This window comes from Saccostrea cucullata, unplaced genomic scaffold (genome assembly GCF_032062105.1).
Source record: "Saccostrea cucullata isolate Sc308-1 unplaced genomic scaffold, CSIRO_AGI_Scuc_v1 ctg251, whole genome shotgun sequence".
Taxonomy (NCBI): Eukaryota; Metazoa; Mollusca; class Bivalvia; order Ostreida; family Ostreidae; genus Saccostrea; species Saccostrea cuccullata.
Window position 1 is genome coordinate 206,056 of NW_026935559.1, and position 26,848 is coordinate 232,903.

Below are 26,848 nucleotides of genomic sequence, written 5' to 3' on the forward strand. Positions count from 1 at the left end.
TAACACAATGACCTTTTGACCTTGTGTGAGAAAACTTTAACCTTGGCCATTACTTTTGAATGGTAAGGGATAGGGCTTTCATACTTCACATATGTAATCCTTTTGAAAAGACTTTTCATTGGATACCAAGAACGTTAACCCTTAAAACATGAACTTTGCCATTATAAACATCACCCAAAAAGGGCAGGGGATAACAATTCTTTGAATTTGCTTGTACTTTTTTATCGGAAACATAATTCGGTTTTCCATAGCAAACATGGACACTGCCATTATTCTTTACTTATCTCTAATCCGCAACTCCCCCATACCACTGAATAAAATGTAATGATACTTTCACAAATTCTTTATAACATAATGCCATTGTGTACCTCCTATTTTACTTTTTGATCTGACACATTTCGGGTCTTCCAGAGCAAAACATGTTGTATTTTTAAGTATGTATAATAAACTTAATAAACATAACCGTTTTCCATATATCATATCCTGCATCGGCCCTTGTTGGACCAATATACATGTACAATCAACTCTCTGCCTGATACTGGTGCCTCGAACTTATAAAGGATGGGGTATGGAAAAGGGTATGTGTATAAAAGATTAACAAAGAGGCTCGCATGAAACATATGGAGATAAAGAACAGTATTCAAAAAAATAAAAGTCCATAAAACAATACAAAATAGGAGCAGAGCAAAAACGGTCCTCCAAAACATCAGAGGTGGGATCAGGTGCTATGGAGGAGTGAGCATCCCCTGCCGACTGGTCACATCCGCCGTGTGCTCCTTGTCATGATCGGGAAATAACGGAAAAATATATTCTCAATTCAATGTATATATAATGGACTATAGTATAAAAAACTTCAGTCAGCATTTGACACATTGATTAATTGTATATGCTGACTAGGTCATTGTAGCGACCATATAACTTCTTCACATTAAGTGGACACTTTGATTATCATCTCATACCATTTTCTAAGTTTAGCAATATAAAAAAAAAAACTAGAGGTACTGTGAGCAGTGAGCTCACTATATAATAACCTCCTATTTCAGACCAGTTGCCACATCCTAGTGGGATTCAACTTCTTACTTCGCGACTCTAGAGCACACGCTCTAACCACTCTCCACGGGGGCAGAAAAGAAAACTTGATTAGAATATTGTAACACACATCCAACTGTTTTGGAATATCCTTTGACATTCAACAAACAGTGACCCCGAACACATATTTTTCTTGATGGAAGTATTAAGGTTATTACACAATGGATCCTTGTCTTCGTTAGCCATGAACTTTCACCTTGAATGCTGACATATAATGACTAAGTGGTGTCACAGTTACCAAGTTAACTTCAAACCACTGCAGTGCAAAACAATGGTCACATACCGAAATAAGTTTGTTTGTAGTCTAACACAATAATCACATCATTGTTGAACAAAAAGCTAAGGATACAGCAAACTTTCTTCTTTATTATCCAACAAACTTTAAATAATCAAAAGTTAAAATATTGCTCTTAAAACACCTTTGATCATCTTTGTACATACTTGGAAGTCAAAGCTGTACTTGGTGTAATGATATTTTTACACCATGGCTTACAAACACAGAGGCCACAGGGTCACATGTCTCACCAGAGTTCCCAAACAGCATCACATGAAGTTAAATTTTAATCACCAAAAAGGAACAAGAAAAACTGTTTAACAGTTATATAAAAAAGTCAAGTCCGATCACTGCTAGAAAGTCAGGAGTCTAACTGAGCACATTTAGAAGATATCTGTATTAAGTGAAATGAATATGCAGCAATAATTTTTTTTTGAACCAAAAGGCATGCTATACACTTTAAAATTTTGTTCACTCCAAAACACTGCATTTTATTGATTCCAGTGTAGAAAAATATCAGAGATGTTTTAGGAATGGAAAGAAAATCTTCTACAAATGCCATAAATAAAACCAATGTGGTTTTTGTGGAATTTAAATATTCTGAAGAAAAAGTAACATCATAAGCATCACCATAGAATTATTTCATGACAGTGTATGAAATTATCTGTGGAAATTATTTCCACAAACAAACAAATTTCCATTCAGAAGGCAGACAAGTTTCAGTCAGATAAGCTTCCTTGATCATTTGGCTGTGGTGAGCTAAAATAAAATGCAACGAAATTTTCAATAGTCCCTCTTTGCTACGTTTCAGCGGGTGTGTCTTCAGGTTGAGACTCGGGATTCGACTCAGCTGGAGTTTCCTCTGACTTCTGTACGGGTTTGTCTTCGTCTGTTGGGGCAGGATTGGCCTCGTCCCCTGTATCTCCCTCTCCACTGGGTTCTGTGGGTGGGGATTTTTCATCTGACCCTGAGGGTGAGGCATTTTCGGCCTCAGGTTTTGACTTGGCTGGAGAAGATTTGGGAGGAGTTGTGGAACTCGCCAACACTTTGGGTAACTCTTCATCTATATTAGATATATCTAAAATTAAAAAAAAATGCAGTTATAAATGTAATAAAAAAGAATTTGTACCAACAATCTTGCTTCCAATTTCAAAATTCATGGTAAATAACAACAAATTTGAATTTTACTCTAAACTTAAACAGTAACTACAGTATCATATAGGTACATAATCATAAAACTTTTGAAGCATTCTGTGTGTTCTTGTTTAATTCTATGACTTTTAACTTTTATAAGAACCTGTAAATACCTACCTATGTTATGTGCCTCTGCTGCCTTTCTCCCTAGTCTTTCCGCCTGCATGGCTCTACACAGCGACTCCAGTTTCTGGATTTTATTGAGAAGTAATGGTTTCTCTTTGTCGTACAGTTGTTTCTACAAAATATATTATACGTCTTATATAAACTCACTGTGTCTGAATGGTACATGTGTGTAATATGAGCTGGAAAAAATCTTTTGATATTGTACTGTAGGCCATACATGTATATTCTTTCCAAAAAACCCAAACAAATCTGTGAGCATAATGGAATACCAATAGAGTGAAAGAGATATTCCAAATGTATAACTGCTCTACCTAAGCGAGGTTTGAATTGAATTTTTGACATTTTAATAAAGAGACAGTAGTCCAAAGGATTAATCTAAACCTAATATTTCATTTTTCCAAACCCAGAAATATTTTGGAAGCCCCACTTCCCCTAATGAAAGGACCCTTAACATGCTACTCCCTTATTTTTAATCAGGATCTTTGCACTTTTTAGGAAAGTTCTTATTAAAGCTAGAAATCATCTAATTATGCAGCTCTTTAAATAACAAAGACAGCATTAGGGGTTGAGCATTCAGCTGGTATCTGTATATCAGTGCATGTATTCTCACCTCCTCTGCCATTTCCAGTAAAGCTTTGTTGGCATTCTCCCATTTATTCTTCCAGGCCGCTCCATCTTTCTCCAATTTCTTAATTCTTTTTGTCATCTGCAAATCCAGAGATCAATTCAGTGCATAACTGATAACATTACAAAATAGGAGTCATCATATTTTGCCTTAATTCCTGTATGTTTTTACTTCACTTCAAATTTTTCACATACATGGATTATTTTATGGGCAATGAATTGACATTATAAATTGAGCAAAAAGGAAATGTGCATAGTAAATAGAACAATATTTTAGGTTTTTAAATTTTTATAATGCATTGACTAAATGGAAATACCTTTTCCATCTCTGTTTTAAATTTCTGGAACATATCATTGCTTCTATTAATAGTGGACTGAAACTCTTCATATCTTTCTTTATACATGGCTAGCTGTAAAGAGAATTAATAATAGGTATGTAATATCTTCAGTACTACATTTATAGCAAGAATTAAAGTAAAATTTTAACAGATTTTTATGCCTTTATTTATTTTTTTTAAATAGTTAAAATTTGACAAAAATATCTGGATTTATGTAAAAGCAATTTCTGTCTGGTTTTGGAGCTACCAAGTTAAAAGCAACGAAAAAGATAAATAACTGAAACATATAGATATGCAGTTGTATTTCATTTTAACAGATGTTCAATAGATCTTCCTTTGGCGTGAAGAATATTTTCTATAAAAATACTATATTTAGCCTAAAATCGCACTTGTCCTTTTAACCCGAAATTCCTTTGAAGTTATGTAAACTTAAAAAGGCGATACCACCACTTTTTACTTCAAATATATTGAGAACTCATAAAATAATAAGATTATTCTCAGTTGGGATCATTTTTTTTACATTATAAACAAAGAATTCCTGCACTGGACTGCTGAGCATCATTTGTAAATATTCAAATGTTGGAGCGAGACAAACTTCAAGGACCAAACAACTTCTAGGTCATTGCGCCTCACAACATAACGATATGGCGACCCGTTCGTGTAATAAATGCAGTTTTACTGGGAATTTATTTGTCTCAAATCGGGCTTCACAGGATTTGATCATGTGACCAACTAAGTTCATTTCCCAGAGAACTTTTTAACATTGTTATTTATTTCTTAATTACACAGTATATGCAATAAGAAAAGAATCTCCTACAAAAAAGTAGGAAGCCTTTTTGCATTCAGATCTTATGGTACCTATCACAAACTATAAGTCTATGCAGAAATTGAAGATGTCCACTACTCACCTGAGTCTCTAACAAAGCTGCCCGCTTGGCATTCTCTGCAGCCTGTGTGAGAGATAGATAAAATTAACATAAAACTTCCCACAATATAATAAATACCGGTATGTATAAATATTACAATTAAACCGTCTGGATTTAATGACAGTTTCCTACACTTAAGCACCATTAATTTTAAGTAAAAATGCAATGATTTTCAATGCACTTGTGTAACAGTGTTGTGAAGATTCATTCCTTTCACCTAAAATCTACATCTAAGAAATTTAACAGATACAAGCCTAAATCATAGGAAAACAATTTTTAGTAAATTCAAGACAGGATCTGTTTTTGTTGCTGGATAACTAACAATATATATTAGGCTCCTAACTATACCATCAATACATACCACTAAATGCTCCTTTCTTTACTTCTCCTAACTATACTGCCATTGCTAAAACCACTAGATGCTCCTTTCTACACTTTTCCTAACTTTACTGACAATGCTTACAACTAAATGCTCCTTTCGACACTTCTAACTATACTGCCAATACTTACCACTATATGCTCCTTTCTAAACTTTTCCTGCTCCTCTGCTAGGTAAGCATTAGCCTGCTCCTAACTATACTGCCAATACTTACCACTAGATGCTCCTTTCTACACTTTTCCTGCTCCTCTGCTAGGTAAGCATTAGCCTGCTCATAACTATACTGACAATACTTACCACTAGATGCTCCTTTCTAAACTTTTCCTGCTCCTCTGCTAGGTAAGCATTAGCCTGCTCCTAACATACTGCCAATACTTACCACTAGATGCTCCTTTCTAAACTTTTCCTGCTCCTCTGCTAGGTAAGCATTAGCCTGCTCATAACTATACTGACAATACTTACCACTAGGTGCTCCTTTCTACACTTTTCCTGCTCCTCTGCTAGGTAAGCATTAGCCTGCTCCTAACTATACTGCCAATACTTACCACTAGATGCTCCTTTCTAAACTTTTCCTGCTACTCTGCTAGGTAAGCATTAGCCTGCTCCTAACATACTGCCAATACTTACCACTAGATGCTCCTTTCTACACTTTTCCTGCTCCTCTGCTAGGTAAGCGTTAGCCTGCTCCAGTTTTGCGTCCGCTAACTTCTGCTCCAGCTCTCTATGCTGCATCACCTTCTCCACTTGCTGTAAAAAAAAAATATTAGATGATCCAGTCTTTTATTACAAATTGACGCTATGCATTTAAGCATATTTTTTTTGACAATATACAGTAGGTATTTTTTAATGGGAGAAAGTAATCAAAAGATTTTACACGTTATAGTGTACTTTTTAATGAGCTGTTTTGGGAGGGAGCGGGTACGGTGATATCCCTTAAAGTGAAGAGCCAGATACTCTCTGTAGTATTTAACAAATATAAATGTGAGTAATGTTCTAATCATAAATAGAGGATAAATTTAATTTCTATTTAATTATTAATTTCTATTGCTTTTAAAATAATCCATGTAAATTATCTTGATCAAACGTCCATTCACGAATTATCATTCTCGCGATTTGACATGAAAGATCAGTCAAAAACCTGTTTAGGATTTTAATAAGGAAAATATTTACTTACATTATAATTCATGATAAATACCAAAGAATTTTAAAACATCCTATATCATTCATTTCTACATAATGAATGAATCTGACAAAAATTCCAAACACCACTTTGATTCCTGGAACCTTTTGTTGCTTTCCCCCTGTATTTATTTACTTTGAAATGCATACTTCACCTTTATTTATAGATACCTCTTTATTTTCTTCATAAGATAACAGACAACAGCTGCTTTCAATTATTTGTTTTAAATTGTGATAAGTATCACTGAGGGAACAAAATACCACACTTATCCTAATCAGTGCCCCCTGGTGCCATTACTTATGATATATATTGATGTAATACGGTGCAAAAGAGCCACAGGAGTGTTTCTCACTTAAAAAAGCTTTAAAGTTTCATGTGGATATTAAATTATTTAATAGGTCCAAATGCAAACTTTGCACTGACAGCTCTAATCATCATATACAAATGTAATTGTGCAATTTTTTGATAAAATATATGTTCTTTTAAAATGAAAATTATCCTGGAAAAATTGCCGAAGCAGCTCTAAAGCAAGAAAAGTCTTTTATAAGTGAAAGGGCATACATTATGATAAGCTCAGTTATTAAGGCTAAAAATACATGTGGAAGATCAGCAGGTGTATTTTACTTAACTCTAAGAGTACAACTTTTGAGTTGGAATGCTGTTAAGAATGCTTATTTTAAACCTGAGCTGCATGCAAGAAATGTATAAATTTACTAATAGGCATTTGCACTATGTGTGGTTGGATAAAAGATAACAAAACATCCAAAGAACCTTTTAGGTACATGCAACAACAATTCATTTTTTATAGGGATAACATGAAGTTTTTCTTTTCAATTACCCTGGTGTAAAAAAATCTTTTCACTTTGGATCACCTTATCAATACTTAAGGAGAGGAAAACAAAAAGATCAACAGAAATTCATTGTAATTTATCACAAAACAAATAACTGTTGAATGTCTCTAATTCATATTTCAGGACTTTCATAAACAAAATGAGCATTTGTCAAACAATTGCAATCTATTGGTGCAAAAAGCTGATTTATGTATGAGTAACTCTTTTTTTAAAGAGCAATCATAACACCAGTGACATCTTTTAAACTTTTTAAATTATAATAAGATTGTAACAATAAACAGGTACCCACCTTCTCTCGGACCTCATACTGTTCAATGAACTTTTTGAGTTTGCCGGCTAGTTCCTGGTTTTCTTCCCGCAGCTTTAGATTTCTGTCATGATGGTCTGTCATCTGCTGCTGGATCTCCGAAATCGTGGACTAAACAAAAATATTGTTTGAAAATAAGATCTCAATGCAATGAAAAAACATGTACCAATAACACATGGAAATGTCCAGGTTACTCATGGAAAATTTTCTATTGTTAACTAAAATAAAACAAATTTTTTACTTCTTCATAAACTTTTTCTACAGTTTTTCTATGTTGCATTCCTAAACATAGTTTCATCTGTCAAACAAGTTATGAGATTATAATCTTTGAAGTCCAAACCTGAAATTTATTTGATATCTCTTTTCTCTTTTCATCTTCTTCTCTTGCTCTTTGCAAGCTTTCTTGCTGTAAATAAAAAAAAAGATAAATCAATTTTTCTTTTTTAAATTGATTAGCAATACACCACATGTATAAGTTGTATATGAAATTCAAGACAGATTGATATGCCTTAATGACAATTTCATCTCTTTAATTTGAAGCATACAAGGGTATTGTGTTTTGAGCTTGAAATATTTTCAAAAAAGAAAAGTGTGATGGTGTGATATTTTAATCTATTTTTTTTTTCCATGTGAACTTTCATTCAACCTACCCTGATGACCTGATTATGTTTCTGTAATTCTCGACAGAGCCCCTCTAGTTTACTTTTAGCCATCACTGCCTTGGTGTGTTCTGTTTGGAGCTGGTCTTTTTCCCTTGTTACCTAATAAAATAACATGGTTTTTATGTCAAAATATCTTAAGCATAAGATATAATTTATCACAGCAAGCCTATAAAATAAGAAGCACTGAAATGTATGCATACTTTGCATTGAAAAATATAAAAAGGCTACCTGTACAAAAATCAAAGTCATTTAAGAGCTTAAACTTCTGTAAATATTCCCAATGCTAAATTGATTATACTTTTCATAAAGAAAAAAATTCTTCAAAAAATGTACTTGACTTATAAAATAGATATAGATTAAAATGAAACATGAGATTAAATATGACAATGAGCTTTACCATAGCTAGTTTCCTCTGTTGTTGTTTATGAGTACTCTGTAAAACTCTGTGCTCTTCGTGTAAATCTGCATATTTTTTACAAAGAGCTGCCAGTTTTTCTTCTGTTGTCTGTAAACTGCTTAAAGCCCTTAATATATGATCTGCAAATAAAGTACAAAATACAAATACATGTATACATTAATGTCACGCTATAGTTTGATATTACTACATACAGAAATCTTTTATGATGATTCCTTCATTATTCTCTTTTTATTATTTTTCTCCAACATGAAAAAAATCTTTGTTTATAAAATTCAAATAATAAACTGATCAAGAAATCCCCCCTTTCAAATCTGTAGTAGATGGGGGTACAATGTTAGTCATTTTCCCATCATAACACTGCATGTATGAATCTACATTGTACCTATAGTTTTGTCTTCTTTCTTTTTACTTTTCCCAGTCTTTTCCTCCTTTTTATCCCCCTTTTCCTGTTTATCTCCCTTTTCCTCATGCTTATCCCCATTAACAATCCCAGCATCCTTCAGTGCTTCCTCCAGAGCTTCAGATCCAGAACTACCATGCATGGAGCCATCTGAGTCAGGAGTTGCTTCCCTTTCAGCAGGTGCTTGGACCTGCTCCACTAGTGATGAGAGTACTTCTGACTTAGGAGCAGCGTGTTCAGTCTTTGTGGCCATATTGACTGACACCTGTTCTACCACTAATTTATCTGTCAATGGAAATGTAAACACTTAACAATTAATTTATTGTCTGTCAGTGGAAACATAAACACTTTACAATACGGTAATTCTATTTTAGCAACATTTTTAAAACAAAAAAAATCAAAATTTAAGCTGTTAAGTGGATTTAAATCAAATGCATAAACATTACATTGATCAACAATACTGTAAATGAGGTCTTACCAGCTTTTTCCATGATGTTTGTCAGTGTCAAATTAATCGCTTCCAGAAGTTTGTTCTTTTCAGCAGAAGGACTGTCTTTGTCTTTACTTTCAGTTACTTCTCCTTTCTCTGTCAACACTTTTTTGATTTCCTGATTCAGTAAATCTACAGCTTCTTTTCCCTCCTCTGTACTGACTTTACTTGGATCCGCTGTAGAAGGCTCAAATGTCTCTGTGACAATAGGTGGTTCTGACTGTGTATCTGAACTTTCAGCACAGATGAATATTTCAGGAACTGGCTTGGGTTCCTTGGTTATAACTTTTGTACTGTCTAATTTCAGATCCCTCTCAGTAGATGATATCAGCTGTTTAGAATTACCTAGACCACCATCTGTTTGAGGTTTTAATTTAGACTCTCGTGGTAGGAGAGGTGTGTTACTTTTACTTTCAGTATGAGAAATGGACTCTCCTTCTAAGTCTAACAATAGACTCTCTTCCTGGTCAGCTATAGGGGCTGTGCTTTCTCCCTGAGCTACAGCTAGGACAGAACTCTCCTCCTTTTCTGAGATTGATACACAGCTATCCTCTTTCTCTATGTCCGGGGTGACAGACCTTGCACGTTTGGGCTGTTCTGTCTGGACTTTTTTGGGGGGCACGGACTCTACTTCTTCAACAGGTTCAAAGGTCTACAAATACAGTTTCCATAAATTTAATATATAATACATGTAATCTATATGTTTCATGTTATTTCAGGTACCCCATCTGAAAAGAATTGATTCAATCTAAAACTTATAAAGAAGAGTAAAACATGATTATCATAATTATTTATTACATGCACTTCTGATTTTAAATTATGCAGTGATTGATTATTCATTCAGATTATTACGCTATATTTATATACTGGAAGCTCAAAATTAGAACCATCCATTTGAAATAAATCTCTCCCCATTTTTTTACTATTGCAATTTTTGGTCACTCAATAGGTACCTGATATAAGAAGCTGTAAGCATCAAGCATGCCTAACACATGAACATTCCACACTACATAGCAAAGTCAGTGTGGGTTTTGGTTCATAGGTAACCAGTGATTTACTACAATGACTTGATATGCTGAGCTTTGGTATGCTTTCCTCATGTCTTCATCAGAGTGTGTAACGTACCATACTGACAATACACTATCACTGTATCTACATCCTAACCAGAGTAAAAGGAATGGCTCTTGTGTCTACCACGTGTATGAGAAAATATGTTTGCACATGTGCAGAAAAATCTTTAAGCACTCAAATGATACTTTTGAAAATAATATTACATGTACATGTTAATGAAGAATATCAGTATCATTTATAAGCACAAAAAAATTTGTCAATGAACAATGTTTCAATTTTTAAGAAACCTAAATCTGCCCTGTTGAGTGCATTCTTTGAATGTAAAATTTCTGATTCACTTCAAGCGAGAATTTGATGAACACAAGTTATTTATTAACATCAATTTCCTGAAGTCAAATATGCCAAAATTTAAATTAAGTAAACCTGATAGAAGGATGACTGAATGATTTTAACAGAAATATTTGAGAGATACTTAGTATCTTATTTAGCCAAGACCATAAAAAGATATAAAAGAACATTTACAAGACATTTTGATAAAAATATCAAGTTAATCTGTAAAACTAAACTCATTATTTAGAGCAGTTGAAATGATGTTTAGGATCCTTTATTCCATACCTCAGTGGCTCACCTTATAAATATCAAATACAGTACCATACTCATTTATCAATCAGTTTTAATTTGCTTTATACCCCCTTATCTGGCTTTTCTCAAAACTGAGCTCCCTTTGCCAAATCTCAAAACAGTAACACCTCAAATTCACTTTTCTTTCAAAATCTTTTATGGCTTTCATAAATTTCCTCTCAGACATCCATTACATTACTTTCTTGATTGCAATCCAAATCTAGGAGAAGCTTGACACTAGTATTCCAGTTATAAAATTTCCGAACAAAAAAATTATAAATCCAAACCTGTAGTTTCTGGAATTTCTTTTTAGATCCACAAAGACAACAACAGAGAGATTTAAAGCCAGAGGAAGCCATCAGATAGGAACATGTTCTGTCACCATGGTCACCAGACCCGGGGGCTCAGAGCAGCAGGAGGGGGGCAGTGGAAGGAAATCAGAGGAAAGTGACTGAGGCTTCAGGGCAGTGAACTACTGACATATAACCTCAGGAAATATAGTAACTCCTCCTCAAACAATAGTAATATTAATCTCCACTGATCAGATTAACAACTTTTTTCTGGTTCTGTACGGTTTGCCATGGGATCAGATATATCACCACTTCTTTCTTAGAATGTGCACAAAATAGCAGAGAGTAGCTGGTGTCAACAATGTGCGTAGTAAATAGTGTTCTCTACGGCTGTCACTGTTCTACTCTTTCGTTACCATCAGGCATTTGATAGGGAATGTATTTCATTAAGATTTCTAAGTAAAAGGAAACATTTAGCTGCCGGGTATTATGATTCTGTCTTTATATCACAATTTCCAAGGCTTGTACATCTGTATCGAACCCTCAGAACCAGATGATCCACACAAAATGATTCTCTTATTTGCAGTAATGAATCTGCACCACATGATAGTAATTAGTGATTGTAAAATCAGCCATTAGAAGGTTGTCTAGACCTTAGGCAAATAAAGGCATTGATTCCATCAATATCTTAACACCAACCCCCTTCTTTATAATTTACAAATAGAACTATTAACCTTCTTTAACACTCATAAGAAGTCCTCTGGATATTGAATTAGAATGCTTGGTTTTATCTTTACCATCACTGACCACGGGATAAACCTTTTTACTGCAGTACCAGACAAAGAAAATCAATCTGGTTCTAACTCTGAAAGCTTTCATCATAAATGTCATGTTAGCTAACCACTTTAGAAGCTGTGTGTCTTCTAATAATCTTCTAATAATGTCTCAAGTCAAAAATAAATAGTAATCTAAATTAAGCTATTTAACAGTAAGGGGGTTAAAATATCCAGTCCTTAAAATACCAAGGAGCAGATGGACGAAATCGTACATCATAAACCTTAAATTCAAAATACCTTATAACTTTGATTCCATGATGTTGCAATATAGTACTGGCAAACTATATATGTTAGATCTTCACCTTCATTGCATTTTTTGTATATATAAAAGTAATGTTACAGACACCTTAACCAGACAGTGTTACATAATGCACATAAGACCCCTGTTGTCATGCGATTCTGTTACAGAGCTTTGACATCTGGGGCCCGTTTCACAAAGCCTACTTAGGACTAAGTTCTATCTTAGGAAAGAACTTTTTCCTAAGTTCATTACTTATCCGTTTCACTAACCTCGTCTTATCTTAGGATATTCCTAAGTTATGTCGTAACTTTAGGACAGGTAAATCGATGACTTAGGAAGAAACTAAATATGGCGGCTGCATATTTAATAATAAACGAACGGAGACTGTTACGGAGAGAGAGGTTGTTTAGGGATAGAAACAATCCTTTGGACTATATGGATGACCGTGAGATAATTTCAAAGTTTAGACTGCCTCGTCATTTGATATTGGACATCTGTCAAATGATACAAAATGACATCACAAGGTCTACACGAAGGTCTCATGCACTTCCACCATCCCTGCAGCTTATGGCTGCATTACGTTTCTTTGCTACTGGTAACTTTCAAACAGTAACTGCCGACTTACATGGAATAAGTAAGTCGAGCATTTCAAGAATTGTCAGAGATGTGTCTCAATCATTGGTCAAAATAAGTCCAAGATATATAAAAATGTCCATTGATGAGAATGAAATTACAAATAGAATGTATGATTTTTCAAGAATTTGTGGCTTCCCTAATGTTATAGGCGCAATAGACGGTACACATGTGGGAATAAAGTCCCCATCATTTGAAGAGCACGTCTTTGTGAACAGAAAAAATTACCACTCTATAAACACTATGGCTGTGTGTGATGCAAAACTGAAATTCATTAATATAGTAGCAAAGTGGCCTGGATCATCACATGATTCGTTTGTATGGAACAATTCCACCCTTTGTCAACTTTTTGAAAACAAGAACATCCCAAGAGGTTGGCTTTTAGGTGACAGTGGATATCCACTTAGATCATTTCTACTTACACCTGTTATGAACCCAACTACACCCAAGGAGAATGCCTATAACACAGCACACATAAAAACGAGAAATGTAATTGAAAGGTGTTTCGGAGTGTGGAAAATGCGCTTTCGCTGCATGGACACTTCTGGTGGTACTTTACAGTTTTCACCCAAAAGAACCTGCAACATCATAGTGGCGACTGCAGTTTTGCACAACATTTGTGTTGAAAACAGAGTCCCAGAACCACAAGGCAGGCCTGTTATGAATGACGGTAATGACTGTGTATATCGTGGAACCCTAAATGATAGAAATGACAATAGGAGACAGTTGATTAAAGCTAGATTTTAGAAAATGTATGCAAATGTACTAATGAATGACATGTACTGAAGAATAAAATACTTTTGTGTATAAATGAGTGTAATATGAAATATAAAACATTTATAACATCTACAAAATTTATTTACTGGATAGGTGTTACTGTGGCATTAGAAATAATGCCCAACTGACAAAGTTTAATATTATGTTTTTCTTGCTCAATTTGCAGTCTCCCCTGCTCTATACTAAGCCGTTTCTGCTCAACTGCCAGTCTTTCTGCTTCAAGCTCCATTCTCTTTTTCTCTATTTCCAGTCTTTCTTTTTCAATTTTAACTAATTCAAGTGATGGTGATTGCAGGTCCTGTTTTCGCTTCCTAGTTGGTGCTACAAGTAAAAAAGAATGAACGAATAAAAATATGTTACACATTTGAAGATTAGTACATGTATAAGTAAAGACAGGCGCAGGATTATTTTCCAGGTTGGGATGTACATGAACTCTAAGATATGTCAGATGTAGAAAGAAAATAATTTTTTTTAAAAAGTCAGGAAAATTCTTTTTCTCTTCAGATACATGTCTTTCATTGCAATATTTAAAGGGGTCTGTATTTCTCAGGGAGCTATTTTTATCTTTTATATGTCTTTTTTTTTTTAGAACTAAACAAAGCATTATTTTCAGTGCAGTGATTGATCAGTTTTAAAGGCGATGATGACTCAAGTATACAGATTGAAATGATGAGTTTACCATTAATGCATGTTGATGTAGGTTTGCTAGTTTCACTACATGTAGCAGTAACTGTTGTTGTAGCCGTAGATACTTCCAATGATTGGTCCGTTGATAGACTTTCTGTAAGGATACCCCCTTTTCTTTCCACTTCATTCGACTCATCTTTAAAATAAAATAAAAGTTATAAATATTATAATAAATAAATTATATACGTTATATATATATTAATGTTAGGGTGTGTGTGTGTGTGAGGATGTGTTTGTAGGTGAGCAGTGGCTGATCCAGAGGGGGGGGGTTACGTTACGGGGGTTGCAACCCAACCCCCCCCCCACCCCTTTGGATTTGCAAAAAAGAAAGAGAAATAAGAAAGTTCCAATTTTGTTGTTGTGTGTTTACTATAGAAAATGTAAGGTGAAAGGCTAATGTTGTAATATATAAAGAAATTCGGTTGTAAAAACAAAATAAAACCCCATCCCTTTACAAAATAGGATTTTCAGGTTCGGAGATTTATTTTCCTTTCTTTTTCAAAAACTTTCTGGTAATGTATACAAGTACTTTTTCCCAGATTGATCAACGTCCCACTTTCAAAAACCATACTCGACCCTGTAACGATATTCTATTGAGTTATTTAACTTTATGTATGTGTACAACGTACGCTTTAACTGTTTTCGCCTTCAATCCCCCTTTTGAAAAATACTTCAACCCCCCCCCCCTTTGAAAAATTTCTGGATCCGCGCCTGGTGAGGGAAGGTGTGTGAATGTATGTGTTTAATCTGAAGTAAATAACAATCGTTTTTAGAATTAATAATTTATTTCTCCATCCATGAGTCTACTCTGCTATGTTTTTTGCAAGTATAAAAACAAACTTTTTGTTGTAAATGGGCATTTTTTAGAATGCTAAACAAATTAACCATATAAGAAAAAAGTTAAACATGCCCATATTTGAATATATCCCTTACAAGGATATTAATAATCATGAGGAAAAATACAAATATGACTAGAAGAATTGGCAAAAAAGATGCTAGAACAAACACGCCACAACTTGTTAATAACTAACAAATTATGGACAAGTGCCCCAATCATTTTTAGAATTTAAAAAAGATTTGATATTCGTATGTAATACTAGTATTAGTGGACACCAACCTCGTTCACTTTGTACAAGAGTGTCGATGCCCCCCTCAACTCCGGATGTAGATGTCTCACCCAAAATTGATTGTATTTTTTTCATCTAGTGGGGTTGTAGTACAGTCTGCCGGCAAAAGACCACCTCCAGTTTTTCTCTGTTCCCTTTTAATTTTTGCGAATTTCTTTTTACCTTCGCTGCAAATGGCACTCCACTTTTTCTTTAGTTCCTCTGCTGACATAATGTAACTTGTATTGACCGAATTCACTTTAGAACAAATATGGTCCCATTCCCCCTTTTTGGCTTGATTAGTCACGGTGGAATTGTGCTTGGAGAAAAGAACATCTTTTCTTCTTTCTACTTCTTCTATAAGAATAGTTATTTCAGAATTCGTAAAATTGGGGTTCCTCTTCTGTCGAGACATTGTTATTTTGTGAGCGAGAAAGCTTTAAACGAAGCACGGACTACTAACGAAGATCAGACAAAGAAAAAGCACCCATTCATGAAGAAAAAAAATATATCTAACGATTGCCGTGTTCGATAAGGTTTACTAGGAACGTTACCTTGTATTAAGCAAACGCCTACTTTTAGAATAATTAAAGAAAATACATGCATATATATCGTATGTGGTATGGAGGTGAGGGTGTACTAAGTTCCATCGGACAACTTGTCAAGGAAAATAATTGAGTAGGTCAGTTTAATCACACTTTTGTCCATTTTATATGAAAGTAAAAGAAATCCTTACCACAATACCCCCCCCCCCCCAATCCACAATCCACACCTCTCCCCCTTTCAGACTATTTTTTTTCAAACTAATTGAAATAAGCTACCTTAAACTAAAGACTACTCAAACTACTCTTACAATACATGTTAAGGATTTGTAGTTATGTGGGTTATTATTTACACACAGCTATTCACAGCTTAAGAAATGTCCTAGGATAAAGTTTAGTTAAGATTGTTTCGTGAAACAGCTGTGACAAATCTTAGGAACTTCCTAAGTTATAACTTAGGCATATCTTAAGTTATGTCTTACGACATATCTTAGGAAATGTTTGTGAAACAGGCCCCTGGATAAAAACGTGGTAAAATAGCAAGAAATTATGATGATGAACCATATCGTTACATGATCTGTTGGATGCTTGGTTTTATATTGAGATTTTATGAATTTTAGTCATTTTAATTTTCAATTTAGAAAATGGTCTCATTGTATATTATAACTAAATTTTTTTTTTAGTTTTATAGAAGTTTAAATTTCCATATATCTCAATGCATAATTTAAATATATGCATACTTGTAATACTTTATCACTCAATGGAAAAATATGAAGAGATGAACCTATATATAAAGAATAATGTACACTATAATTAATTACACAGTATTACAGGTAAACTTTGATCATACTTTATCACAAGATGACCACACACTAGTTGTCACAGGACAACGCTGGATAAGTTGGCATGGTAACCAGTTCATCGCTGCAGTAACAGTCGTTCTTAATTGCTACAACACTCATCACACAAACATTCTGTCGTTTTTCTCAGCACTACACAGACAGCAAGTCAAGATGCACCTGCTTCAGAACCATGAATTCGTGGAAAATGGAAGCATACTTCACATGTAACACTGTTCTAACTGGCACAGTTATTGATACTTTCTATCATTTCCACAATGTGAAATATCAAACAAAGTTCCACAGCAGAGAAAAAAAAATATCTTGTTTGTTAATAATCAACAGATAGATGGAACTTTTCTTGAATAATGAAACAAGAATGAAGAAATATGCCTGCATGATGCACTGAGTGATTTTTTCGTCTCTCTTCTGTTCTGAATTTGATGGGTGCGTATGATCTTAGTCATCAAAACATATGTGATGGAAGATGATGCAGGGTTCCTGGACTTGTTTAGAATGAAAATAATTAAGTCATTATCATATTATTCATTGTCTGCATGAACTCATTGTAGACTTTCCTCTACAAGTGGCCTAGGTCTACTAGCTTAAAGAACCCACTGTATGTTTACATTTATAATGCTGTTGCCCACAAATAACTCTAAATACATGATCACGATGATGGAGATCAATCTTGATAACATATAACTAACTTGTCAATTATTCAACAGAATCTGCTTTTAATTATATCTATAACACATCTATCTTATCATTCTGATCTGCTCTCTCTGAAACAAAAGCTTGGTGATTCTGAAGCACTGATGTTCAGGGTCACACACCACCAAAATGTCTTAGACTACTGAATATTATCATAACAACAGCACATTTCAGTTATAAAGTACACAAATATAAAATTCCAGCACATGGTACAAATCATTCAATCCCTCATATTTTGCTCTTTTAGTTTAATTTGAATGAGTATGAATATTCTGATACAGGTTTCTACTGTTAATCCAGCAGACAATATCAAATAACTTAAAAAATACATGCAAAATCTTAAAAAAGTTTAATCTTGATAATTACTGATAGTCCCTAATCAAGTTTTGTGTTCAAACTTTTTATCTCACCTCTTTTAAATAATTCAACTTTCCTTGTGTACTTCATTAGGTAAATTGAATGCAGGTGTACTTAATTAATGATTAAGCACAATGAATGCTTTGAAATGTGTCTCATGGGCAGAGCATTACTCTGACAAAATATCCTTAAGCAACTTGTTAATGCAAGTCACACCCACTTTTTTCCCTTGAACATATGTTTGCTGTGCTATTGGAAGTAATATTAATGTATTTATAACAGCTAGGTTTATAATTAATATGAACAGATCAGGGGTTTGAGGTTGATGACAAATTAGATCAGCATCCTCGACATACAGGATAATAACACGAGAAAAACATATTTTTAGGTTGAATTTTAATTGTTCCTGATGCTCCTGATTAATAGATACCAATAGTGAAGTTTGTTTTTATTAACATTAACCAAAACTTAAGTGTTTTAGGGGGTAATATGCATAAATACCTGCATGAATATGCAAGAAGCATTCTTATATCAATCTCTGTATATGCTGAACAGAACAATTGAGTAAACTGACATAAATGAAAATTCTAGACAAAGTGAAAGCACACCAAAAGCATATATTAATTTTGACAATTAATAATTTATATTTCTGAAATTATCTAAACAATTATTGCAAAATAAAGCACCAGAACAGAAAAAGCGTCATGAAAAACAAAAATAAAATGAAATAATGGCATTTGCACCATGTTTATCATTCACATGAATGTGACAAGTCTGTGCATGATCAATATAAAAATAGCAAGTGTTTGTTATCAATATTAAAAATATTATTTAGATCAATAAAATGACAATGTAGTCGGCATACGTTGAATGCAAGTAAAACACCAGTACCTAAATGTTCTATTTTTTTGCCAAATGTTTTGAATTTGGCTTGAAATAGAATATGGCTTAAGGCATGTTGGAGAAGGAAAAGCTCATGTTAAATACATGCTAAAGCAAGAAATCAAGAAAGGAATTTGTTTTCTGGTTTTCAGATTTTCAAAGTATACGTTAAATATTGTAATGATTGTTAAATAAAGTCTGTATAGCAGGTAGTTTCCTTGTGAAACACCTAAAACTTACCACAAGTGATCCGAAATTACTAGGCTGTGGTGGCTGCCATGTTATGACGTCACTATTTGCATATATGGTAAAGTCTAAAAATGTACCGAAATCCCTGACATACATTCGAAAACCTCTGGCATTTTCATAAGACGAGGAGCAAGTCATGCAACATGGCTGAAACTGCAGCGAAATCCAAGAGCAACCCAAATTCTGTCAAAGAAATATTTAAAACGATGAGTTATGGACCTGCTCCAGAAGCAGACAACGTTGTGAAGGTTTGTGATAATCATTTGTTTACAAATGACAAATGCAAAAGTTGATATTCCAAGCCAACATGGTCTAGACTTGGTGTACTCAGTTCTGCAGAAACTTGAGAAAGAGCATGTAAAAGACATGAGATCAGGAATATAAGGTTAAAACATATATGCAGTAATCCAAGGCACATGAAAAGTAAAATATGACGAAATTTCATTGCATTCTCTGATTTTATCATAATAACACACTATCGTGAAACAGCGACGTTTATATATATGCCCACCATACAGTGTTAGGAAAAGTTTTATCTTTGAAATGGGAAACCTGCCAAGTAACGAAACGATAAAGGTTTCTGACTGCTAATTTTGGATAAACAACATTACATTTACAGCTGCTAATGCCAACCTCGATTTTATGCAGTCGGTCAGAATTCACCAATGACCTGATGATGCCACATAAAAGTTATCATGTTTATACATTATTTTTTGAAATGCGGTCAGGCAGTTAGTAGAAATACTTGTGGGTAATAAAGACGAAGAAAAGTTATGTTTATATATCTCTTTTTTGTATAAGTTTTATTTTAAGAAGTTATAAAAACTAGAAAGATGGTACCTGCCTTAAATTTGCACATTATTCAGAATCTTTTCTTTTCATGTGCCTTGGATTACTGAATAATCAGAATATACATTTTAACAGGCTTGGTTAGATGACCATAATAAAGACTTTGGACTTTTTATTGATGGGAAATGGGTGAAACCAGATGGCAGAAAGAAGTATTTAACAAAGAACCCTGCAACAGGTTAGTACAAGAAAAGGCAAGAAAAAAATGTTATTAATACCTTTATCATTCACTGAAAATCAAATGACTTTTATAACAGGTGAAGAGTTGGCATGGACCACTCAGGCAGAGAAACCAGATGTAGAGCTGGCTGTCAAGGCTGCTGAGAAAGCTTACCAAAGCTGGAGCAAGACCTCTCCCCATGTCAGAGCAAGGCACCTATACAGGTAAGGATAGTAAAGTCACATATTTTCATGGGTCAAATTTTTAAGGTTTGAGGGAAAAGATTGGTTTGTGGGAATTTGATTTCATGGTTTGAAAATGTTTAGTAGTAATGCGTATGCAATTCTACATTTTGTGGTGGTTATAAATTTGTGGATCAATCTCTCCATACCCCAAAAACAACAAAAATTATCTCACACAAAAATTAAGGTAATCAGATTTGAAAGCATTCACTTCAATTGCTTAAATTTATAGTGACTAAGTATATTTTATGTAAATTTCAGCATTGCCAGACACATCCAGAAGCACATGCGATTATTCAGTGTCCTTGAGGCGATGGACAATGGTAAAACTATCCGAGAGACCAGAGATGCTGATATTCCTATAGTGGTCAGACATTTCTACCATCATGCAGGCTGGGCCCAGCTGATGGACACAGAAATGAGAGGGTGGAAATCTGTCGGTAAGGAGTTTGTCAGGTCAGTGCCCCTAGCCATTGTTCTTAAGTATGACCTCTGTCTCTATACTCTTCTCTCTTATCACTGGAATTCTAGCAAAAAAAACATCTATGATTTTTTTGGAGACAGATGAGAGGAAGTTATGGATATGCAAATTACATGTAAGGTTGCTTCTTATAGAGGAAGTGCAGGATAATGCAGTTTATGTCTCTTTACCTATGCGCCAGTTATTGCAATGTAAAATGTTAAAATAGCGTACAGTGATCAATCTCAAAAAGTCTGTAAACAATACATACATAAAGTCATATAATGGACCCTTGGAAATTCTAGAGGTGAGATCAGATGCCTAGGAGGAGAAAGTATCTCCTGTTGACTGGTTGCAAGTTAAGTACTTACTTTGATCATGACTCAAAATGAGTAACATTTAAGGAAGCATGTTTGCTTGATGTTATATTCATGGATTGGAATGTTTAACTTTTTTCCCTATGTGTGATCCAATGTGTGTATATTTAATATGCTATAACACTGTAGGTGTAATTGGTGCCATTGTGCCATGGAACTTCCCATTAATGTTACTGACGTGGAAGATAGCTCCAGCCCTTGCCATGGGTAACACGGTGGTACTGAAGCCTGCTACCTATACCCGCCTCTCTGCTCTCCTATTGGCTGAAGTTTGTGCGGAGGCGGGACTTCCACATGGTGTCTTCAATGTTGTCACTGGTAGTGGTGCTATGGGCAGTATGTTAGCTGACCATCCCTCTGTGGATAAAGTGGCCTTTACTGGGTCAACTGGGGTTAGTAGTTTAACGTAGTTATGTAAAATGTATCTTTGAGAACATGATAGTGTAAAATTCAGTTTATGTAAAACTTGGGTATTACATGTTTATGAGCTGCATTGATCAATTGTTCAGTTTACATTTATCCTTAGAGGTATAACTGTTCATTATCTCTACTGCTTTTTAAAGAAGTGATTTTAAAATTTAAAGATATTTCAAATTTATTATCAACTATTTAATATGACTAAATTTGGTTCCTCCTTTTGAAATTAACTTTTCCCGTAGGTTGGACAGACTCTGCGTCGCCTAACGGCAGGAAGTGGTAAGAAGTTGTCGTTGGAGCTGGGAGGGAAGTCGCCGGTGGTGGTGTTTGAGACAGCGGATTTAGACAGTGCTGTGGAGGGAGTGGTGGATGCCATCTGGTTTAACCAGGGACAGGTGAGAAGTTTGTCAAAACAGACAATTTATGTGAAAATACTTGAAGGTCAAATTTAACATTTATTATGTAAATTACTTTCATTAGTAGGTTTCTATCTTTACAGCAGTACACATACATGAATTATGAAAATGAGGTACATGTGCATCTTCATGTACTTCATGTACATTAAATTCATATCATCATAAGTCCCAATTTATATGTTTAGGTCTGCAGTGCAGGTTCAAAGCTTTTGGTCCAGGAATCAGTTTATGAAAAATTGGTGAATAAATTGAAAGAGAGGCTGACCCACTTCCGTGTTGGGAACAGTCTGGATAAAGCTGTGGACATGGGGGCCATAGTGGACGAAAGTCAGAGGAAGACCATAGAGGAATATGTGGAGGAGGCCAGAAAGGAGGGGGCAGAGGTAAAACAAAGGGATGGATCTTAAAAATTTATGATGTGTCAGCACGTGACTAGGAAAACTTAACTAAAGAATAAACTTTAAATGATATTCAAGGCTAAACTAAGATACAGAATGTCTATTCTGTCTTGATCACTACATTTTATACATATTCTGATGAATCCTTTTCTGACTTGCTATGATCAATTTAAATGAAATTATCTTCATTTAGATAGGTAATGCTGTCTGTCATCTGCTAAAGTTTGACCTCTCATTTCCAGGTGTTCCAGATAAAGGACAGTGTTCCTAGTGGTGGCTGTTTCTACCCTCCCACAATGATAACAAATGTACAGACAGTGTCCAGAGTCGTAGCAGAAGAGGTGAGGCTTGCTTTCTCCCCCATTCACCATTAAAGCAGGAAAAAGCTTTATTGATTTTATTCAGTAGTTGCATTGCTTAAGATTTTAATGGTACTGTGAATAATGCAAAAGGACACTCAGCTAGTATAATAATATAGGTTAATCAGGTGAAATATTCGTTATGTAATTCTTTATGAAATGATGCAGTGCAATAGTCCTCTCACTCCATTAACAGATATTTGGCCCTGTCCTTGTGGTACTGCCTTTCAGAACTGCCAAGGAGGCCCTGGCCATCTCTAACAACACTATCTATGGCCTGGGTGGGAGTGTGTGGACAGAGAATGTGCCCTTGGCCCTGGAGGTGGCCCTGGGTATTAAGGCGGGCACTGTGTGGATTAACTGCCACAACATGTTTGATGCAGCGGCCGGGTTTGGTGGTTACAAGCAGAGTGGATTTGGTCGTGATGGCGGAAAGGAGGTCAGAGAAACTGTATTTAAGATTTGCTTAGGGAGAGGGGAAATTACACTAGAAGTTTGAAGCATTACACAAACATTCTGTCAGATTTGTCAATGGATATAAAAATGAATATCATATATGAACATTTTATATCTTAGTTTCTTCATGAAAAATGAATTAAACAAACAAAACTGAAGATCAAGTTAAGTGCTTACCAGTGTTTTTACAAATTCACAATTTTGTCAGTTGATTTACAGATATGATTATTGTATTGATAAGAGTTATGGCTTTCAAAGTTATATGAATAAATTTTTAAAAATCTACAGGGACTGTTTGAGTATGTTCGTCCTGCGTGGGAAGATAGACCAAGGCCAGGAAAAGTGGAGATGGATTTGAAAAACTTTGGGACTACACTCCCACAGAGACCCACTTTTGAGAATGTTGACAGCAAACAAATCAAAATCAATGGAGTGACCATGCCAAGGTAAATCACATTTGAAAGAGGCAACTTTTCAGGATTTCATTTAAAAAGAAATATTGAAGGTCTCAAAAGTTTATGCATATACATATAGGTTTATGAATATACATGAATCATTTACGATGATATTAATTTTGTTACACAGCATAGACAGAACATTTAAGATGTACTACGGTGGAGGTCAGAAGAGACCAGATGCCCCGTATGTAAGACCTGTGATAAATCCAGAGGGAAAGGTCGTAGGTCACGTGGGGGAGGGAAATCGTAAGGATGTCAGAAATGCAGTGGAAGTTGCTCATGCTGCTGCTCCTGGGTATGTTGGTACAAGAAACAAAGTACATGTACATAAATGAGATATGATTTTTGTGAACTTTGGATATTTCTTGCGAGAAATAATTTTTAATACCTACAAAATTTGATACTTAGCTATCCATGGCAAGTAGTTTTTCTTAAAAATCAGTCAATATTCCAATTGAAAGTTAAATACACACTTACAGAATATATTAACTTCTCACAAATATTGTTGCAACCAGGTTTTGCTGTAGTAACTATTTGACAACAAGTAAATGTTGCTTGCTATAAACAGAGCAACTTTCATACATAATACTGTACTTCAGACATACATGTTTATATGAATATATTTCTTACTTTCCAGCATGGACTGGCTTTATGAATATAAAGATAAATAACATCACATTGTAAAAAACTCTCAATGAAATCAATGTTTTTTGTATCAGAATCTCAAACCTAACCCTCAGTGATCTGTTTATTCTAATTTAGCTGGGGAAAGAGAGCAGCACACAACAGGGCTCAGATAGTGTACTACATGGCAGAAAACCTGGAGATCAGACGAGAGGAAATAGCGGGGAGGATCCAGCTGATGACGGGGCGTAAGTTAGAGGACTGCCTGACAGAGGTGGATCTGTCTGTACAGCGTCTATTTCACTGGGGAGCTTACTGTGATAAATACGGGGGAGGAGTGCAGGTAGGTTGTTTATTTACTTGGATTTAATTAATTTACATGAGGATAACATTTCATGGTATTGTCGAAATATCAATGTTTTTTTTAGATGTATAATAACAAATATGTATTTGTTGAAAGTTATGTCTTCCTGTCTTATCCTTTAGAGAATTTGCAGTTGATTGATTTCCGAATTTCGTGGTTTGGCTTAACAATGAAAACAATGTTAATTTGTGTTTCAGTGAAAAATGCTTTTACTTATTTTATAGAAGTTTTATTTTCCTTTACTTTTTCTTCACAGGAAACGACTCTATATGGAGCCACTGTGAAGATCCATGAGCCGGTGGGGGTGATTGGAATAGCCTGTCCTGAAGAGTTCCCTCTACTCGGATTTATCTCCCTTTTTGCACCAGCTGTTGTCAGGGGCAATACCATGGTGATCATTCCTAGTCAAAAATACCCCTTGTCAGCATTAGATTTATATCAGGTAACTTTGAAACACCTGAGTCTCTCTGACTATTAGTTGTAGAAAACTCTTACACAGAATGAATAATTTCAATCCATACACTTATTCAAAAAAAAAAAAATCAGGTAAACCAACATTTTTGGCAGTAAAAATTATATCCACATGTTCAGCGACCAGCTTTTGGTAGGAATATTAATTGCCTAAACCAATCGTTTTGCTTAGTATTTGTAGAGAATGTTTCCTCGGTCGCAAATTTAATCATCACAGATCTATTGATTTCGAACTAACAAATCATGAATAAAAGATGATGAAATTAATAGTTGGTTTACTATACATGTAATTACCTTTAACAAGTAATTTATTCACATGTACAGAGTTGACCTGAGTGTTCTTTGTAGTTGTGTAGCAGTAGTAAAGTCAACATTAACCTGTATGTACATTTCCTCTACAGGTGTTTGATACATCAGACCTACCTGGAGGTGTGGTCAACATCCTGACCGGTGACAGAGACCACTTGACCAAGTACTTAACAGAACATCAGGACGTCCAGTCACTGTGGTACTTTGGGTCAGCGGAGGGGTCAAAGTTCGTAGAGTTCACATCCGCAGAGAATGTCAAGAGAACATGGGTGAATTACGGCCTGGTGCGGGACTGGACTGACCCAGAACAAGGTCAGGGGGAGGAGTTTCTGTATCACTCAGTACAGGTCAAAAACGTCTGGATTCCCATGGGAGACATTTTTGCTAATTAGTTATGGACATTGAATGACTATCGGGTAACTTCCAAACAACAGCATAATGGCCCGTCCAAAAAGTAGTGCTATGTATTATTCTAGGGCTATATTTTTCAGATTCTACAATTTAACAATCAATAATCATTGAACAATCAGGTATTAATGTTCTTGTTTATATTGGTATTGTTATAAGATTCTCATATTTTATATATGTATGAGTGCATGTTGTTGTACATTTATTTGTTTTACAATATGATCATCTGCAATTTTGTTGTTGGTAGTAGGGTCATATCTACTTGAATTTTACAATTTTATGATTAGCTACAGCTGTTTTGAGTTTTTTGTGAAGATTGTTATATTTTTGCCCCTTCTAGTACACATCTATACATTTTATAAGCTTTATCACCTGTACAAGTCAAATATTGGCAGCTGCTCCTGGCTGGAGATCAGTGTTTGGAAACTTTTGCCTTCCCACTATGTATGAAATATGGACAAACAGTAATCAAACTTAAAATCTGTAGAAACAATACAAATTGGGAAGAGACCAAACATGGACCTCTTAAAACATCAGAGGTGGGATTAGATGCCATGGAGGAGTGAGCATCCTTTCTCTACCAGTCACACCCACCACCATGTGCTCCTTGTCATGAAAAAAAAGAGTTATGAAAAAATCTTCTAGAATATCTTAATAAAACTAAACAGTCAATCAGTTCAAGTGTAGACATCTTGATTTTTAGGTTGAAAGACACTGTAAGCTGTTGTATGGAAACTACTTTATAGTACAATATTTGACAGATAAATAGCTTATGTTTACATATAATGAACTATAACAGTCTTAGTTTTCATTGTGTGCATAATCACTTCCAAATCAGTAGATCTGTGTGTGTACTAATCAAGATGATATACATGTACATAACATTTTTTCTCACAACTTATTAAAATGTTTCATATTAAGAAACATCTAGTATTACTTTGTGATCTTATTACCAGTAATATGAATCCATTTATATG

At 34.7% G+C, this 26,848-nt stretch overlaps 2 protein-coding genes across 5 annotated transcripts; one reads left to right on the forward strand and one right to left on the reverse strand.

Moving 5' to 3' along the window:
- Window positions 1–1,435: 1,435 nt before the first annotated feature.
- Window positions 1,436–19,241, reverse strand: LOC134243245 (alpha-taxilin-like). 4 transcript variants are annotated; one of them, XM_062725477.1, is made up of 13 exons: window positions 19,095–19,241; window positions 9,247–9,910; window positions 8,751–9,053; window positions 8,348–8,487; window positions 7,939–8,049; window positions 7,629–7,694; window positions 7,271–7,399; window positions 5,578–5,697; window positions 4,554–4,595; window positions 3,625–3,717; window positions 3,294–3,389; window positions 2,675–2,795; window positions 1,436–2,441 (listed from the first exon to the last, which is right to left on the reverse strand). In XM_062725477.1, exons 1-13 carry the CDS (start codon window positions 19,239–19,241, stop codon window positions 2,164–2,166), a joined length of 2,310 nt encoding a protein of 769 aa, XP_062581461.1. In that variant the 3' UTR covers window positions 1,436–2,163. The 4 variants fall into 4 exon arrangements, with proteins under 4 accessions (XP_062581461.1, XP_062581463.1, XP_062581462.1 ...); XM_062725479.1 differs by lacking the exon at window positions 19,095–19,241 and adding an exon at window positions 16,913–17,048; XM_062725478.1 differs by lacking the exon at window positions 19,095–19,241 and adding an exon at window positions 11,238–11,594.
- Window positions 19,206–26,629, forward strand: LOC134243244 (aldehyde dehydrogenase family 16 member A1-like). The gene is made up of 14 exons (XM_062725476.1): window positions 19,206–19,351; window positions 20,028–20,130; window positions 20,210–20,336; window positions 20,616–20,794; window positions 21,321–21,583; window positions 21,851–22,003; window positions 22,210–22,407; window positions 22,665–22,763; window positions 22,978–23,220; window positions 23,526–23,683; window positions 23,823–23,990; window positions 24,458–24,662; window positions 24,940–25,125; window positions 25,556–26,629. Exons 1-14 carry the CDS (start codon window positions 19,247–19,249, stop codon window positions 25,853–25,855), a joined length of 2,487 nt encoding a protein of 828 aa, XP_062581460.1. The 5' UTR covers window positions 19,206–19,246; the 3' UTR covers window positions 25,856–26,629.
- The last annotated feature ends 219 nt before the right edge of the window (window positions 26,630–26,848 follow it).

What these genes read in the sequence shown, in the direction of transcription:
- LOC134243244 (XM_062725476.1), top strand. Translation starts at nt 19,247, where the DNA reads ATGGCTGAAACTGCAGCGAAATCCAAGAGCAACCCAAATTCTGTCAAA. An exon ending in GCTCATGCTGCTGCTCCTGG is followed by an intron (nt 23,991 to 24,457) that starts GTATGTTGGTAC and finishes ATTCTAATTTAG; the next exon opens with CTGGGGAAAGAGAGCAGCAC. An exon ending in CAGCATTAGATTTATATCAG is followed by an intron (nt 25,126 to 25,555) that starts GTAACTTTGAAA and finishes TTTCCTCTACAG; the next exon opens with GTGTTTGATACATCAGACCT.
- LOC134243245 (XM_062725477.1), bottom strand. Translation starts at nt 19,241, where the DNA reads ATGACTTGCTCCTCGTCTTATGAAAATGCCAGAGGTTTTCGAATGTAT. An exon ending in AAACATCATGGAAAAAGCTG is followed by an intron (nt 9,054 to 9,246) that starts GTAAGACCTCAT and finishes TTCCATTGACAG; the next exon opens with ATAAATTAGTGGTAGAACAG. An exon ending in AGTATGAGGTCCGAGAGAAG is followed by an intron (nt 5,698 to 7,270) that starts GTGGGTACCTGT and finishes TTTTTTTTACAG; the next exon opens with CAAGTGGAGAAGGTGATGCA.